Below are 17367 nucleotides of genomic sequence, written 5' to 3'. Positions count from 1 at the left end.
CCCCGCCCCCGCCCCCGCCTTCTCCCTGGGCGCATGCGCCGCGCAGCGGCGCCTTTTACGACGCGGCGGGCGCGGCGCGCTTGGCGGCCGGAGATAAGCGGCGCGGAGCTAGTCTGAGCAGAGCGAGCGAGTGCGGCGGCGGGGCCGAGAGGACGCGCAGGTGGCGGTGTCGCCATGTCGCACGGTCACAGCCACGGCGGGGGCGGCTGCCGCTGCGCCGCCGAACGGGAGGAGCCGCCCGAGCAGCGCGGCCTGGCCTATGGCCTGTACCTGCGCATCGACCTGGAGCGGCTGCAGTGCCTTAACGAGAGCCGCGAGGGCAGCGGCCGCGGCGTCTTCAAGCCGTGGGAGGAGCGGACCGACCGCTCCAAGGTGGGCCGCCTGGAGCTTGGGGCGGGCGGGGCGGGGTGCGCGTTTGGCCTCGGGCCGTCGGTTTGCTCATTCCTGATGTTAAAAATAACGACAGCCTGGTTGCCAAGCGCTTTTCCGTGCCTGTCTCCTGCCAGCTCTTTGGGAGGCGAGCAGCGTTGAGTCTCCCCATTTTGCATATAGGGAAACTGAGGCCGAGAGGGAACGGGGACAGTTTTGTCAAGCTACACAGCCTAACGCTCTTCCAGGGCTGTGTGGGTTAGAGAGGATGGCCGTGAGGGCCGTTGGACCATTGGTGCTAATGGCTGCCTCATCGTATTACCTAGTGAAGAAGAGCCTAGGGAGATGAAAGGTGTTTCCCCTTTAAAGCAAAGGTTCTTTATATTGTGGGGTCGCAGACCCCCTTGCTATCTATTTGAAAACGATGGACCTTCTCCTCAGAAAAATGCACATAAGCACCTGCCTTTCAGTTCACACTTAAGAAGGCTCTTCGACCCTGGAAATTCATTCATGGGCTTTTTATTAAGCACCTTCCAGTTGGATGACCTGTGGCTGTTAGGACACTGGATAAGACTGATTAGCTTCAAGTTAATAAGTCTTGGAAAACAAAGGGAGAGTGACTATTCCCATTGCACCCCAGTTGTAGAACAGGGTGGGAGATGCCTGAAATTGTAGGCTCTCAGCAAATATTTGTTGCTTTCTCCTCCCCCCTCCCCATCCCCTCCAGTTTGTTGAAAGTGATGCAGATGAAGAGCTTCTGTTTAATATTCCGTAAGTATCTCCTTGGTGCCTACCTCAGGCTAAATAAGCTGTACCCAGTTGCCTCCTCAGATGCATTCATTCACTGGTGTCAAGAGCACACCATTCACTGGTGTCAAGAGCTTCTTGAAATGGGATAAATTAATTTAATGGGTTTGAGGAGGAAGGCATCATAGCTTTCTTGGTGCAGACTGGAAACAGATGTAGTTGTTGAACAATAACTGAGAAATTAAGGTAAATTTCTTAGAATTGTAGAATGCTAGAGGTGGACAGGATCTTAGAAATTATCTAGTACAAGTTGACAGATGAGTAAACTGAAGCCCATACAAGGGAAGGGTCTTGCCCAGGGTCACACAACTAAACAGGTATTCAAACCCAGATTGACAACCTTCTCTTTTGCATTCTGGCAGATTTACGGGCAATGTCAAGCTCAAAGGCATCATTATAATGGGAGAGGACGATGACTCACACCCCTCTGAGATGAGACTGTAAGTGGCAAAAGCTTAGGCCCTCAAGGAGCTCCTCTGGTAACATTTTATTCCAGAATAGTATCATTTTTCTTCTTACCAGGTTTAATATTTCCCCTTTTAAAATATCTTGGCCCTGTTCTCATTCTGCGTTGGAATACACATATTTCTTCCTGAATTAATGACCTTCTCAGATTAAGCATCTTTAGGCCCAACACCTTGTCTCATATTTCAAAGTGCATACTATGACACGATTCATTCAGAGAGCATTGTGTAAATGTCATTTGTTGATGACTTTGCAGTTTTCTTAATAACTAGCTGCAGATCTCATGTGATCTTTATGGATTCTATTCTTGGGGTTAGCTTCAACATTTTTCCTTGCTGTTTCATACAGTAATGATCTTATGTGTTTTGTTGACGTGGAATTACTCCACTTGAGTTTGTGTGGCGTTTAGTTAGCAAAGTTGTGTATACTTCTTGCAACACTGAATCTTTTGCCAACAGAGTTAGTACCCTTTTTGACAACTTACCTTATTCCAGAACAGCCTTCCTAAAAGAAAGGGAAAACTGCTTTTTGAGTGCTGGAGAAACATACAAGAAGAACTTTACATTTAAAAAGTTCAGGCCGGGTGCAGTAACTTTTCCCACAAAACCAATAAAAGATGACATATAGGTCGGGCACGGTGACTCACACCTGTAATCCCAGCACTTTGGGAGGCTGAGGTGGGCAGATCACCTGAGGTTCGAGACCAGCCTGGCCAACCTGGTGAAACCCTGTCTCTACTAAAAATACAAAAATTAGGCCGGGCGCGGTGGCTCAAGCCTGTAATCCCAGCACTTTGGGAGGCCGAGACGGGCGGATCACGAGGTCAGGAGATCGAGACCATCCTGGCTAACACGGTGAAACCCCGTCTCTACTAAAAAATACAAAAGCTAGCCGGGCGAGGTGGCGGGCGCCTGTAGTCCCAGCTACTCGGCAGGCTGAGGCAGGAGAATGGCGTGAACCCGGGAGGCGGAGCTTGCAGTGAGCGGAGATCCGGCCACTGCACTCCAGCCCGGGCGACAGAGCGAGACTCTGTCTCAAAAAAAAAAAAAATTAGCCGGGCCTGGTGGTGCACACCTGTAATCCCAGCTACTAGGGAGGGTGAGACAGGAGAATTGCTTGAACCTGGGAGGCAGAGGTTGCAGCGAACTGAGATCTCTCCACTGCACTCCAGCCTGGATGACAGAATGAGACCCGATCGCAAAAGTAGTAATAAAAACAAATAAATAAAAAATTAAAATCCTAGAGGCCGGGCATGGTGGCTCACGCCTGTAATCCCAGCACTTTGGGAGGCTGAGACGGGTAGATCACGAAGTCAGGAGTTCAAGACCAGCCTGGCCAAGTTGCTGAAACCCCATCTCTACTAAAAATACAAAAATTAGCTGGGTGTGGTGGCACACGCCTGTAATCTCAGCTACTCAGGAGGCTGAGGCAGGAGAATCGCTTGAACCCAGGTGGCAGAGGTTGCAGTGAGCCAAGATCGCCTCACTGCACTCCAGTCTGGGTGACAGCAAGACTCCATCTCAAAAAAAAGAAAAAAAAAAATTCAAATCCCAGCACTTTGGGAGGCCGAGGCAGGCGGATCACTTGAGGCCAGGAGTTCAAGATCAGCCTGGTCAACATGACGAAACCCTGTCTCTACTAAAAATACAAAAATTAGCTGGGTGCGGTGGCACAGGCCTGTAATCCTAGCTACTGGAGAGGCTGAAGCATGAAAATCACTTGAACCGGGGAGATGCAGGTTGCAGTGAGCCAAGATTGCACCACTGCACTCCAGCCTGGACAACAGAGCGAGACTCTGTCTTAAAAAAAAAAAAATCATCTGAAAAATTGATTAAAGGACTTTAAAGAGATTTAAGATATATTATAGTTGAGTATTAGAAACATGAATTTGGAAGCAAATACTGTGTTTAATCATTTTAAGGAAATTATACCTTTGATGCTTTTGGAGACTCATTTACTTGGAAGATGATGGACTGACCTGAGAATATTAGACATCCATGCCGCATTGTGATTTAGAGTGTGGGGTCTGGAGTAAACTGGGTTCAAATAATGGCTGTACCACTTGCTACCTTCATGACTTTGAGACCTTATCTTCTATGCCTGGATTTTCTCATATCTAACATGGGAATGGTAACAGTGCATACATAACTTATAAGATTGTGGAGAAGCTTAAATGAGATAAAACATGTAAAGAGCTTAGATTAGGTCTGGAACACAGCAAGTGCCCGATTTTGGGTGAACAGGTACAAATACATAGTGCTCAGTTCTAAGCACACTACATGTATTATACTTTATCAAATGTAAAATGTCATTGATTGTAAAATGTACCATTATATTATATACAGTTAATACAGAAAAAAATGCTGTTTAACTATGACATGCCATGGACACATCCAGCAAAGTTAGATTGAGAGTATTAAATCAGGGAAGTTTGAACACAGATGAGGTGTTGCTTGTTACTAAAGAATTACCATTCAGCCAGGCGCAGCGGCTCACACCTATAATCCCAGCACTTTGGGAAGCCACGACAGGCAGATCACCTGAGGTCAGGAGTTCAAGACCAGCCTGGCCAACATGGTGAAACCCTGTCTCTACTAAAACACAAAATTAGCCGGGCATAGTGGCAGGTGCCTGTAATCCCAGCTACTCGGGAGGCTGAGGCAGGAGAATCACTTGAACCCAGGAGGCAGAGGTTGCAGTGAGCTGAGATCACGCTACTGCACTCCAGCATGTGCAACAGTGCAAGACTCTGTCTCAAAAGGGAAAAAAAAAATTACCATTGGGCTGGGCACAGTGGCTCATGCCTCATTCCTAGCACTTTGGGGAGACTGAGGCCAAAGGATCACTTGAGCCTAGGAATTAAAGGTTATGGTGAATTAAGATCATAAGATCTTATATTGTACCCCAGCCTGGGCAACAGAGCAAGGCTTAAAAATCTATTATTTATTTATATATTTTGAGATAGGGCCTCACTTTGTCACCTAGGCTGGAGTGCAGTGGTGCAATCGTAGCTCACTGCAGCCTCTACCTCCTCAGCTCAAGCAATCCTGTCACCGCAGCCTCCCAGGCAGCTGGGAATACAGATGTGCCAACATGCCCAGCTAATTTATGTATTTTTTTGCAGAAATGGGGTTTTGCCATGTTGCCCAGGCTGGTCTTGAACTCCTGGGATCAAGCAGTCTGCCCACCTCAGCCTCCCAGTGTGCTGAGATTATAGGAGTGAGCCACTGCACCCAGCCTAAAAAAAATTAAAAAGAATTGCTGTTAATTTTGTTATCTGTTGATGTTGTCAATTATTGTAAAATGGTATTACATATATTTTGTTTGTTTGTTTGTTTGGAGACAGAGTCTCTGTCGCCCAGATTGGAGTGCAGTGGTGTCATCTCGGCTCACTGCAAGCTCTGCCTCCGGGGTTCACACCATTCTCCCACCTCAGCCTCCCGAGTAGCTGGGACTACAGGTGCCTGCCACCACGCCTGGCTAATTTTTTATATTTTTAGTAGAGACAGGGTTTCACCATGTTAGCCAGGATGGTCTTGATCTCCTGACCTCGTGATCTGCCCACCTCAGACTCCCAAAGTGCTGGGAATTACAGGCATGAGCCATGGTGCCCAGCCACATATATGTATTTTTTTAAAGCCCCCCCCTCCTTCCCGCCCCACCCTTTTTTTTTTTTTGAGATGAAGTCTCACTTCTGCCCAGGCTAGAATGCAGTGGCGCAATCTCGGCTCACTGCAACCTCCGCCTCCCAGGTTCAAGTGATTCTTCTGCCTCAGCCTCCCAAGGAGCTGGGATTACAGACGCCTGCCGCCAAACCTGGCTAATTTTTGTACTTTTTACAGAGATGGGGTTTCGCCATGTTGGCCAGGCTGGTCTCAAGAACTCCTGGCCTCAAGGGAACCACCGTGCCTGGCCTAAAGGCCCTTTTTAACGGTATATATTATCTATATTTATTATTTTTTTAAGACAGAGTTCTGCTCTGTTGCCTAGGTTGGAGTGCAGTGGCCCAATCTTGGCTCACTGCAACCTCCGCCTCTTGGGGTCAAGCGATTCTCTTGCCTCAGCCTCCTGAATAGCTGGGATTACAGGCACACACCACCATGCCTTGCTAATTTTTTTTTTAGTTTTAGTATCGACAGGGTTTCGCTGTGTTGACCAGGCAGCTCTCGAACTCCTGACCTCAAGTGATCCAGCTGCCTCCGCCTCCCAAGGTGCTGGGATTACAGGGGTGAGCCACGGCACCTGGCCCATACTGGAATATTTATAGGTGAAATGCTGTGTCTGGGATTGCTTTAAAATATTGAGCTTAAACAAAATCGGGCTGATATAGGCAAAATCTACAAAATGTTGATCATTGAAGATGAGTGAAAAGTATGTGGAGATTCATTATGTTCTATCTGCTTTTATGTAAGTTTGACCTTTTCCATAGTAAAGTGTGTTTAATATATGCATTACTTAGAATTGATACAATTTCATCTCCATACCAACTGTGTGGAATATGTACTATTATTATTCCCATTTTACAGATGAGGAAACAGAGGTTAAATCAGGTGCCCAAATTTACTCAGCTGGTAAGTGACAGAGCCAGGCTTGAATCCCAGAAAGTCTAGCTCTAGATTTTAACTACAGTGCTATACTGCTTCTCATTATGCCGCTTATAAGTGTTCACTATTATTATTATTCTGTGGTGCATCATTCTTAGAAACACTTTGAAGTAAACATTTGCTTTCTTAAATTACGTGATTTTGCTCCAGCTAATACCGAGGCCTCTTCTCTGTGGGTGTGTTAATAAAACACCCTGGAATTGGTGGGGACATGTGGCTTAGTCTTTGGGAATTTGTGGGTTATAGAGACAGCTACTTTTTAGATTACTCTTTGAAAAACATTTTCTTCTCTAGCAGTTTACTTTTTATTTATTTTGAGACGGAGTCTCACTGTCATCCTGGCTGGAGTGCAGTGGCGTGATCTCGGCTCACTGCACCCTCTAGTGGTTTAGATGTGAGATTGCAGTCTTTTGTGCGCTTTCAAAATGGAAATCCCCATGTTATAAATTTTTTAAGAACTGTAAGGTGACTGAGTATATGACGTCATTTTTGGACACAAAATGATTGAGCATTGGGTTACCTGATCTTTTATCTCTTAACTGCGTGTAATATGTTTCTGCCAAAGTATGTATTTTTCCCATGAATAAGCTGTTTTATTTAATAACATCCTCAGTTTGGTCTGAATGTGCTGAGTTGTTTATTTTCTCCATGCATTTGCTGCATGTGACCTAGTTTGAGCCGTCTCTTTGTGTATTGCTTCTCATGTGATATTAACCCACTCAAAGATGCCATGGGGTTATGTTGCAGATCTCAGCTCTTTTTTTGTTGGATTAAAGATATTCGTAGGCTGGGCGCAGTGGCTCATGCCTGTAATTCCAGCACTTTGGGAGACCGATGTGGGCAGATCACCTGAGGTTGGGAGTTAGAGACCAGCATTGCCAACATGGCGAAACGGTGTCTTTACTAAAAGTACCAAAATTAGCTGGGCGTGGTGACGTACACCTGTAGTCCCAGCTATCAGGAGGCTGAGGCATGAGAATCACTTGAACCTGGGAGGTGGAGGTTGCAGTGAGCTGAGATTGCACCATTGCACTCCAGCCTAGGTGACACAGTGAGACTCTGTCTAAAAAAAAAGAAAAGAAAAGAAAAGATATTTGGAGATACTTGTATAAAATGTTATTTCTAAAATTTGACCCCCAAATTCAGTCTCCTATTGATAGAACCAAAACCATTTAAGCAGTCAGAAAGTTTTGAAAACCTGAAACATGTGATAATGCACATTTCTTGACTTTTCTTTCCTTTCCTTTCTCAGGTACAAGAATATTCCACAGATGTCCTTTGATGATACAGAAAGGGAGCCAGATCAGACCTTTAGTCTGAACCGGGATCTTACAGGAGAATTAGAGTATGCTACAAAGTAAGCACTGGGCCTGTCTTCCATTCTCTGTGGCTTCTTATAGGGCTTGCCATTTGTTTGTGGCCAGTCTCCTGCTCTCCTAGCATTGGAAATGAGTTAAAACAGTGGGGGAGACTGGATCTTTGGCTTGGTCAACTTTTGGCAGAGATTTCAGTGCAAGCCACAGACTTGTTAACTTGTAAGCAACTGGCAGATCTGAATGAACTCCTAGGGTGGTTTTAGGAAAGATATATCTCCCATTAGTTTAGGTTAACACTAAATGTGCTTTAGAATCCCTGCTGGGTTATGCAGCATTTCGCATTCCTGTTCCTTGAGGGCAGGAGCAGTGTTTATCCCTACTGTCTTGGACAGGATCTGGCAGGTGCTCAGTAAATGGTCATTGAATTAATTGCCTGTCCAAAGGAGAAGGAAGGACTCAGGAGCTCTGACTTTGCCTGGCTTTTACAAGCTGGAGCTGAATTATTGTTTTACATGGTGGTGAGATACTCATTGAACTATAATTCATACCTTCTTTCCCTATTCCTGTCATCCCCTAGAATTTCTCGTTTTTCAAATGTCTATCATCTCTCAATTCATATTTCAAAAAACTTCGGAGCAGATACGACAAAGGTCTTTTATATTGGCCTGAGAGGAGAGTGGACTGAGGTAAGATGGGGTTGGAAAGGTTGTGCCCTCATGTCTACATATCTACACACTGTGGTGATGGGAGCGGAAGGGAAAAAAGCAAGTGTCACAATTACTCCCAGTTTGTTATTTTTCTTGGTTTTATCAGTATGAACTTTTCGTCTCATTTGACAAGCTACAGGTATTTTTAAGGGGGTTGAAACTGTTATTTTCAACCCCCTTAAATATATAACATTATATATATATATATCTTTTTTTTTAATATATCTTGGCTCACAGCTACCTCCGCCTCCTGGGTTCAAGTGATTCTCCTGCCTCAGCCTCCTCCCCACCTCCCGAGTAGCTGGGATTACAGGTGCCTCTTGCCACGCCTGGCTAATTTTTTTGTATTTTTAGTAGAGACGGGGTTTCGCCATGTTGGCCAGGCTGGTCTCGAACTCCTGACTTCAGGTGATTTGCCTGTCTCAGCCTCCCAAAGTGTTGGGATTACAGGCATGAGCCTCCATGCCTAGCCTGAAATTGTCATTTATATTCACAGTTTTTTCCTTTCAAATGCTTTCATTGAGTATTTTTGATAATCTTTTCTATTCATGGACCAGGGATAAGATAATACGATAGGTTCCTGTTCGCATGGTACCCCCATTATAGTAGAGAGACTGAATCTTCAGAGTTACAGGGTGAATCATTGATAATGATCTTTGCAGCTTTCTGAAGTTAAAAAGTATCAAAATTGGGAGATATTAGATGATGACTTCTAAGTATTAAAATCAGGAGATATTAAGTGATGACCCCTAGAAATGAATCTGAATAAGGACTACTGCAACGTGTGTGGTGTGGGAAAGGACAGTTCTTCTAATGGCTGGCTGACCCAGCCTCAATTTTCTTGCAGCTTCGCCGACACGAGGTGACCATCTGCAATTATGAAGCATCTGCCAACCCAGCAGACCATAGGGTCCATCAGGTTACCCCACAGACACACTTTATTTCCTAAGGGCTGGCCAAGGCTCCCATAGAGGTGCTGTGTCAGTGAAGATGTATGACTACCTGTTGGGAAGGACAAAGGGATGAGGCTCCACAGAGAGTTGGCTGCCACAGCCTCTGCCAAGCTTTGTCTTTGGGGCTTGCTGCAGAAACCTGGCCAACGGAAGATATGACACCACTGGGAGGGTTGTGTAGGTGCCAGGGGACCGTCGTCCTTCTTTAGGGGGCTGCGGAAATTGGGTCTTGGGCTGGGTGGCATCTGGCAGTCATGGATAACATTTGCTTTTCCAGTCAATGTGGCCATGTGATTCCAAGTGTCATGTTGCTTTGTGGCAGGATTGTTATGTGACTTGTTTTTTGTTTTGTTTTGTTTTTTTTAAAGGAAACTTTGTGGGTTATAGGAAACTTTCTGACGCCTCAGGATTGTGTTAATAATAGCCATCAGGGGGGTCTCCAGCTAAAACACTTGTTCCTGCTTGCTCCTTTACCCTCTCATTGTTCAGCATTCTTGTCAAGTTGCCCAGCTTGGAGTTGTCTGTCACGCACATGTGTCCTGTGGTTATAGCTGGAAGGTCAGGAGTCTCCTGCTGATGCGTGATAGCTTAAGCTTGGGGAGAAGGTCTTTTCCGCTGCCTAGCTAAGCAGTCTGGGGAGAGCATGGGGATCATTTCTGTGTGTGTGGGTAATCTGGTTGGTAAGATTGAGACTTAGTTAAGATTTCCCTTGGAACTTCCTTAATGTTTATTAGCTTCTAACTAGTGTTGTAAGTCCAATGCCAGAATTTGGAGATCTGAGTTCTTCTTTTCATGGCTTTTATTCACTGTGACTAATAAGCTTCCTAATAAATCCTTGCCAGACTTAATGTTTGTATTTTCTTTTGAGTTCTTGATAGCAGTGATGCAACTTTCATGTCATGGGGAACTGTACTGAACTTTGAAATTTTTTTTTTTTTTTTTTTTGAGACGGAGTTTCGCTCTGTCGCCCAGGCTGGAGTGCAGTGGCCAGATCTCTGCTCACTGCAAGCTCTGCCTCCCGGGTTTACGCCATTCTCCTGCCTCAGCCTCCCGAGTAGCTGGGACTACAGGCGCCCGCCACCTCGCCCGGCTAGTTTTTTTGTATTTTTTAGTAGAGACGGGGTTTCACCATGTTAGCCAAGATGGTCTCGATCTCCTGACCTCATGATCCACCCATCTCGGCGTCCCAAAGTGCTGGGATTACAGGCTTGAGCCACCGCGCCCGGCCACTTTGAAATTTTTTGTTGTTGTTTTGGACTAGGTAGATTATAGGAAGTGCCACAATTAAATCAAGACTGGATCAGTTTTTCCAGGAAAGGTCAAGCTTAATTTTGTACAGTAGACCAAAACACTCCTACACCCATATATAGTAAAGAAGAAGGTGGGGTTGAAAACCTGTATTTCACAAAAATTAGCTGGGCATGGTGGTGTGCACCTGTAGTCCCAGCCACCTGGGAGGCTGAGGTGGGAGGATCACTAGAGCCCAGGAGGTCGAGGCTACAGTAAGCCATGATTGTGCCACTACACCCCAGCCTGAGGTGACAGAGTGAGACCTTGTCTCAAAACAACAACAACAAAACCCTTTATTTCATTTTGCACAAAGGGAAGTAATTTGTAGAATGACATTTACAAAAATGAGGGAGAACCAATTCTGGAGCTCATCAGAAGAAATGAGGGTGAAGAAATTGAGCAGCTCATGTGGTCTGCCGGTGGACCAAAGACTTTGGACTTAAAACTCAGTTTAGCAATTGAAGAAAATGTAAGTATCTAAAAAGGGGATTTGATATGGTCAGTATTCTCTCCCTTGCAGAAAACAGGAACAGGTGATAAAGGGAATTAGTGTTGAATCTGATCCTTTCGGGAGAATTCGTCTGAGGGATTGGCCCATGCTGCTGTTTGGAGGATATAGCCACTGTTTCTCCAGCCTGTCGTAGGAAAACTGCCACCACCAAACCTTGTTGGCCCTCAAAATTTCTAAAATGCAGCCTGAAATAAATCAGAATACAAATACTGTTCTTGAAAAGCATGAAGGAGGCCGGGCGCGGTGGCTCACACCTGTAATCCCAGCACTTTGGGAGACCAAGGTGGGCGGATCATGAGGTCAGGAGATCGAGACCACCCTGGCTAACACGGTGAAACCCCATCTCTACTAAAAATACAAAGAATTAGCCGGGCGCAGTGGCGGCGCCTGCAGTCCCAGCTACTCGGAGGCTGAGGTAGGAGAATGGCGGGAACCCGGGAGGCGGAGCTTGCAGTGAGCCAAGATCGCGCCACTGCACTCCAGCCTGGGCGGCAGAGCGAGACTCTGTCCCCTGCCCCCAAAAAAAGAAAAAGCAAAAGTAAAACACGAAGGGTCCTATTCACTCAGCCACAGCCTCTTTATTTCAGTTGGATCATTTTTTGGAGTTAAAAGAAGGGCTATGTTTAAATTTGGAGTAGGGGGAAAAATAAAGTTAGAAATCAGAGCAGACGAGCCCTTCACTAATTCCACTAATTAAAGCATTAATCACAGCTCCTGGGACTGAGCCTCTGAATTGGAAGCTTCACTGAAGAATTTGTTGTAAGTGTCATGGTGTCTCAGGTGATTGAGGGTGCAGGAGGAACTGTTCATTCTTCCATAAGTGGGGACATTACCCTCCTTTTTCTTTTGACATTCAGTCCCGAGTTCTTGGCTTGCGGTGGTCCCCTAGGCCCAAAGTTTTCTGCCCTGAATCCTGGTATTGTAGGCTCCCTGACCTGTTGAGTATTTAGGACCAAATTGCCTCTGGGCCTGGGGGAAGTGCTTCATTGAGCTTTCAACTTTGTACTGTTTTCTTTCTGTTCAAAGAAAACACTAGTATAGGTTAAGCTGGTAGAGTGAGTCCTAAGTGACTGAGGGGCAAGTGTGACTCATTTCCTATTTGCAGATCCCCATACATTCTCAGGGACATGCTGCTTCAACTCAGTTTGCCTCCCTTCTGACTTTTATGTGGTCCCTGATACCTATTTCCACTTCAGCTTGAAGGCAGCGTTTTGTGCACTGTCTGCATGACATTGCTTGTGAAGGGCAGCGCTAACACTGCCAGTGCCTGTCCAGCTCTCCTGATATGGCTTTTGTATTTTTCCTAGGTCCTTCTTTGCGTGATTAACGCATCACGCTGTGATTTTACTGTATAAAGCATGTTCACACAACCTCATTTAAACCTACCAACAAAGCCGTGAAGGAGGCAAGGTGGTTATTACCATTTTATATCTCAGGAAGCAGATCCAGAGAGGCAGAATTTCAATGGAATCCCAAGGTTGCTATTTACTTGCTTCCTTGAGCCTCAGTTTCCCCATCTTTAAGGCTGGAGAACTAGATGATCTGTAAGGTCTCTTCGGTTCGGAGTGTGTCATTCCATTCATGATCCTGAAATAGGGCATGAAAGCCAGTGGCAGACACCCGAGACCCTAAGAGGTGTGTCCCATAGGGATGGCAAGGTGGTAAAGTTTATGCGAACAATAGTGTGAGGGATGCCTCTCCTTCCGGTCAGCCCTCCTCCAGGAGGCGCATGGGTGGTGGTAGCAAGTGGGAGTCTTGGGTGCCCTGTCTCCATTCTACAAGGTGGGAGCGGGAGAGAACCCAGCGACTGCACGACTGAATGACAGGGAGTGGCCCCACCGCCTCCAACATGGCAGCTTCTATCCAGCGAAGCCGGGTCCCTGCTTCCGGGTTCCGTACTGCCGGCCAGGCTACTTCCGGCAGCGCGATGGCTGGGTTCCCGGGACTCGAACGGAAGTTCCGGCGGGGGCGGCCGAGGGGGAAGAGTGTGTGTCTGCGGGAGAAAGAGGAGAATTGCCCAAGCGGCCTCGGAAGCCCCAGGGAGTGGAGGTAGCCAGCCGACGGCTGCGGAGGAAGGGCATGTAGGGGAGGTCGGCCTTGGGAGGGTCCCGGAGAGCGGGGAGGGGGACCGCGATAGGGGAGGATGGGGGTGGGGAGTGAGGTACGAAGGAGCTGTCCAGTCTTGGAGACTTCGGGAGTGGAGTGGGGCTAGACAAGGGGGTGTCTGGGTATAATGGGACAGACTTCGGGGTCGAAAGTAGAAGAGCCCATTGTGGGGCGGGGGCTTCCCCAGAGTCAAAAGGTACAAAGCCCCATTGTGGGCAGGTGCGAGTCCCGGGTCGGGGTAGAAAATGTTACTGGGGAGGGTGACCCTTGGACAGAACAGAAGTTCCCATTGTGGGGAGCAGGAGATCCTGGGTCAGGGTGGAAGTTCTCAAGGTGTAGAAGGAGACAGATCAGGGGGAAGGCACCCCTCCAAGGAGGGACCCTGGGCGGGAGGTGCAAGTCCCCATGGTGGAGAAGGAAGGGAATCGCAGCTCAGGGCGGGAGATGCGTTCCCCAGTGGGAAGAGGAGCCCCGGGTCACAGGTGAATGGTCCCATTGTGGGGAGCTGCCCTCAGGGGCCAGAGATGGAAGGTGAGGCCAGTTGGGAGGGGTGGGCAGGCACTTGGAGGCAGGTAGTGGAAGCTTCCGGCGAGTTTGGAGGACGCCGGCGAGTTTGGAGGATGGGGAGGGGCCAGCCAGCCTGACATTCTTTTGTGTGTTTGGGAGTCCCAGAGCGTGGTCAAGCCGGGGCTCGTTTGCAGTCAGTGGCGGCAGCAGCAGGTAGCTCCGTTTAGGGGGGCGTGGAGCACCAGTTTGGGGTTGGGTGGAGTTTTAACGCTATCGGGGACATGGGCAGCCCCTGGGGTCTGGGAATGGATGGGCCAGAAACTGCTGTGAAGGCTGGATGGGGCTGGGTCAGGGGAGGTTGAGATGGGGTTGGAGGCGGCACCGAGTAGGGGATGGAAGCTCCTTTCCCTGGCATTTTTCTATTTCCCATAGGGCCGGGAGCTGGGGAGGCAGGGACACAGGGATGATTGGAGAGGAGGGGAAGGCACTGACCCCGAGGAGTTAGAGGGGGAATGAAGCAGGCGTGCCGCTGCCTCCCCTCTGCCCCCTGCCCTACAGTCCCTGTGCCCTGCCTCTGCTTGTCTCCAGCAAGCTTAGATCCTGTGGTTGGGCCAGAACCAGAGACACACGTTCTGGGCCACTAGGGTGGCTGCCTCTGCCTTTCAACCCCGGAACTGAAGCAGACTTCCTTCCCCTGTGCCCTGGGACTTGCCTTATTTGTACCCAAGACAGAACCTGGGTGCTGTGTGGGGCTGATGGCCTGGTGGCCTCTTGGGCCAGGATTGTGTCCTGTGCCTGGTTTTGCTCTTGACTGCCACCCCGATGTGTGCAGGCCCCCGCCGTGGAGCCGTGTGGTGTATGTGTGGTAACACCATGTCTGTGCCCCTGCTCACCGATGCTGCCACCGTGTCTGGAGCTGAGCGGGAAACGGCCGCGGTAAGGGTCCCCTTTCATGCACGGCCAGACACTGTGGGAGCAGCTGGAGGACCAGCTGGAGGGGGTGTGGGAAAAATGGAGGTGGCAGTGATGAGCAGGGAGTATCCTGAGGCCAGGAGGCTCAGGGTAGTAACCTGTTTGCTACCTGGGTTCCTCCAGGTCCTTGGGGGTGGGGGAGGGGTGGGCAGAAGTTGGAGAACCTAGAGGGAACCTTCCTGTCTCCCCATTTCCATCCTTTTCCAGGTTATTTTTTTACATGGACTTGGAGACACAGGGTAAGTGACTGAGGAGGGGTGCTTCTTAAGGAGGGGGCCTGGGCCCAGCAGCGGACTGGAGAGGCCTGCACGTCCCCTTCTCTTCCTACCACATCAGAGCCTTTTCTCCCGTCCCTCCTACAGGCACAGCTGGGCTGACGCCCTCTCCACCATCCGACTCCCTCACGTCAAGTACATCTGTCCCCATGCGTGAGTGTCACCCCAACAAGGGAGGGGCTGAGGCTAGGGATCATCTGGGGGTGGTCCTGGCATCCCAGGCCTGTTCTCTCCTGTCAGCTGCATCCTGGGGCTTGGGCTCAGGGCAGTCAGAAGTGGCATTTTCAGCCTTAGCTCCTGTGGAGCCCCCAGGAGTGGGGTCCAGCACCAGCCCCCAGCTCTAGGGCCTTCTAGACCTGAGCTCTCCTAGAACCCACACCTCCCTTTGCCCTTCCCCAAGTACTCACTGACTACCTGGGACCCCGTCACACCAAGCGCTGGGCTCTGCTTCTCCATCACTGGCGCTTTGCTCCAACCACAGCCTCCAGCCCCACGTGGCAGGTTGCCTGGCAACACCTTAAACACAGGCCCTGCCTGCTGGGAGGGCCCCCAGGGGCGGCGCAGCCCCACTCTGGGCTGTGGGCTGTGGCCTCGTCATTCCGCCTGAGCATGCTGGGCCCTCTGGCTGTCTCCCCAGGCCTAGGATCCCTGTGACCCTCAACATGAAGATGGTGATGCCCTCCTGGTGAGTCTGGGAGCGGGGCTGGGCAGGGGGACGAGGACACTTGGGCTGAGGGAGCTACAGGGGGCTGGCTGGCTGGGGTTTTCTATAGCTGCCTGTGCCTCTACTCCCCAGGTTTGACCTGATGGGGCTGAGTCCAGATGCCCCAGAGGACGAGGCTGGCATCAAGAAGGCAGCAGAGAACAGTAAGACCCCAGCCCCTCCTCTGCCGCCTCCTTCCCCTGCCCCCCAGGAAAGCTCTGGGCGGTTCCTCAGCCTGGCTCCGTTCTTGGGCCCCTTGGCAGCTTCCCCCCACCTACTCATGCCCCCTCCCCCCAGTCAAGGCCTTGATTGAGCATGAAATGAAGAATGGGATTCCTGCCAATCGAATCGTCCTGGGAGGCTTTTCACAGGTGAGGGGAGAGGGGTGGGGTGTAGGGGGTAGGGGTGGCAGGTGAGTGAGCTGTGCCCTCATGATTCCTCTCTTCTCCCTCTAGGGCGGGGCCCTCTCCCTCTACACGGCCCTCACTTGCCCCCACCCTCTGGCTGGCATCGTGGCGTTGAGCTGTTGGCTGCCTCTGCACCGGGCCTTCCCCCAGGTGAATGTCCCCACTGACCCCCCCAACCTTTTGGGTCTGCATCCTCGTGGCTTGGGGACTGCTGCAGCACTAGCTTTGCCCTGAGTCCTATCCGGCCCCCAGGCAGCTAATGGCAGTGCCAAGGACCTGGCCATCCTCCAGTGCCATGGGGAGCTGGACCCCATGGTGCCTGTACGGTTTGGGGCCCTGACGGCTGAGAAGCTCCGGTCTGTTGTCACACCTGCCAGGGTCCAGTTCAAGACATACCCGGGTGTCATGCACAGCTCCTGTCCTCAGGTCAGTGGGGGACCGTTTCCCACTCCCACTTCTCTGCCTCCCGCCAGGAACCTCTCGTGATTCCCTCTTAATCCCCTCAGGAGATGGCAGCTGTTAAGGAATTTCTTGAGAAGCTGCTGCCTCCTGTCTAACTAGTCGCTGGCCCCAGTGCGGTGCCCCAGCTCATGGGGGACTCAGCAAGCAAGCCTGGCACCATCTTGGATCTGAGCCGGTCGAGCCCCTGTCCCCACCCTTCCTGACCTGTCCTTCTCCCACAGGCCTCTGGGGCAGGTGGCAAGGCCTGGCCTGGCCTTCCTTCCTGGCCTCAGCCACCTGGCTCTGTCTGCAGCAGGGGCAGGCTGCTTTCTTATCCCATTTCCCTGGAGGCGGGCCCCCCTGGCAGCAGTATTGGAGGGGCTACAGGCAGCTGGAGAAAGGGGCCCAGCCGCTGACCCACTCACTCAGGACCTCACTCACTAGCCCCGCTTTGGGCCCCCTCCTGTGACCTCAGGGTTTGGCCCATGGGGCCCTCCCAGGCCCCTGCCCCAACTGATTCTGCCCAGATAATCGTGTGTCTCCTGCCTCCACTCAGCTGCTTCTCAGTCATGAATGTGGCCATGGCCCCGGGGTCCCCTTGCTGCTGTGGGCTCCCTGTCCCTGGGCAGGAGTGCTGGTTAGGAGGTGGAGCCTTTTGAGGGGGGCCTTCCCTCAGCTGTTTCCCCACACTGGGGGGGCTGCGCCCTGCCTCCCGGTTACCCTCCTTCCCTGCAGGCCTGGAGCCTGTAGGGCTGGACTGAGGTTCAGGTCTCCCCCAAGCTGTCTCACCCCCACTTTGTCCCCACTCTAGAGCAGGGAGGCAGTGGGGAGGAGTTGTGTCTCGTCTTCTGTCTCCATGTGGTTTTGGGTGTTTTCTTGTGTCCTGGATTCCGATAAAATTAAAGAAATTGCTTCCTCATTGCTCAGGCCTGGC

The 17367-nt window shown here is 50.1% G+C and overlaps 2 protein-coding genes across 6 annotated transcripts; both read left to right on the top strand.

The window, feature by feature from the left end:
- Positions 1-38: 38 nt before the first annotated feature.
- Positions 39-10069, top strand: PITHD1 (PITH domain containing 1). The gene is made up of 6 exons (XM_017886473.1): positions 39-372; positions 1097-1140; positions 1539-1616; positions 7498-7602; positions 8139-8247; positions 9116-10069. Exons 1-6 carry the CDS (start codon positions 175-177, stop codon positions 9215-9217), a joined length of 636 nt encoding a protein of 211 aa, XP_017741962.1. The 5' UTR covers positions 39-174; the 3' UTR covers positions 9218-10069.
- A 1540-nt stretch (positions 10070-11609) lies between these two features.
- On the top strand, positions 11610-17352 carry LYPLA2 (lysophospholipase 2). 5 transcript variants are annotated; one of them, XM_017886471.1, is made up of 10 exons: positions 11610-13099; positions 14468-14571; positions 14815-14846; positions 14970-15035; positions 15520-15567; positions 15679-15749; positions 15883-15956; positions 16041-16142; positions 16245-16418; positions 16499-17352. In XM_017886471.1, the coding sequence occupies exons 2-10, from the start codon at positions 14494-14496 to the stop codon at positions 16547-16549; spliced, it is 696 nt and encodes a 231-aa protein (XP_017741960.1). In that variant the 5' UTR covers positions 11610-13099; positions 14468-14493; the 3' UTR covers positions 16550-17352. The 5 variants fall into 5 exon arrangements, with proteins under 5 accessions (XP_017741960.1, XP_017741958.1, XP_017741957.1 ...); XM_017886469.1 differs by having other exon boundaries at positions 11610-13103; XM_017886468.1 differs by having other exon boundaries at positions 11610-13112.
- The last annotated feature ends 15 nt before the right edge of the window (positions 17353-17367 follow it).

The sequence above is a fragment of the Rhinopithecus bieti genome, unplaced genomic scaffold (assembly GCF_001698545.2).
Source record: "Rhinopithecus bieti isolate Rb0 unplaced genomic scaffold, ASM169854v2 scaffold_14826, whole genome shotgun sequence".
Lineage (NCBI taxonomy): Eukaryota > Metazoa > Chordata > Mammalia > Primates > Cercopithecidae > Rhinopithecus > Rhinopithecus bieti.
Note: the sequence above shows the minus strand (reverse complement) of the source record. Positions and strands in the feature narration are given on the sequence as shown.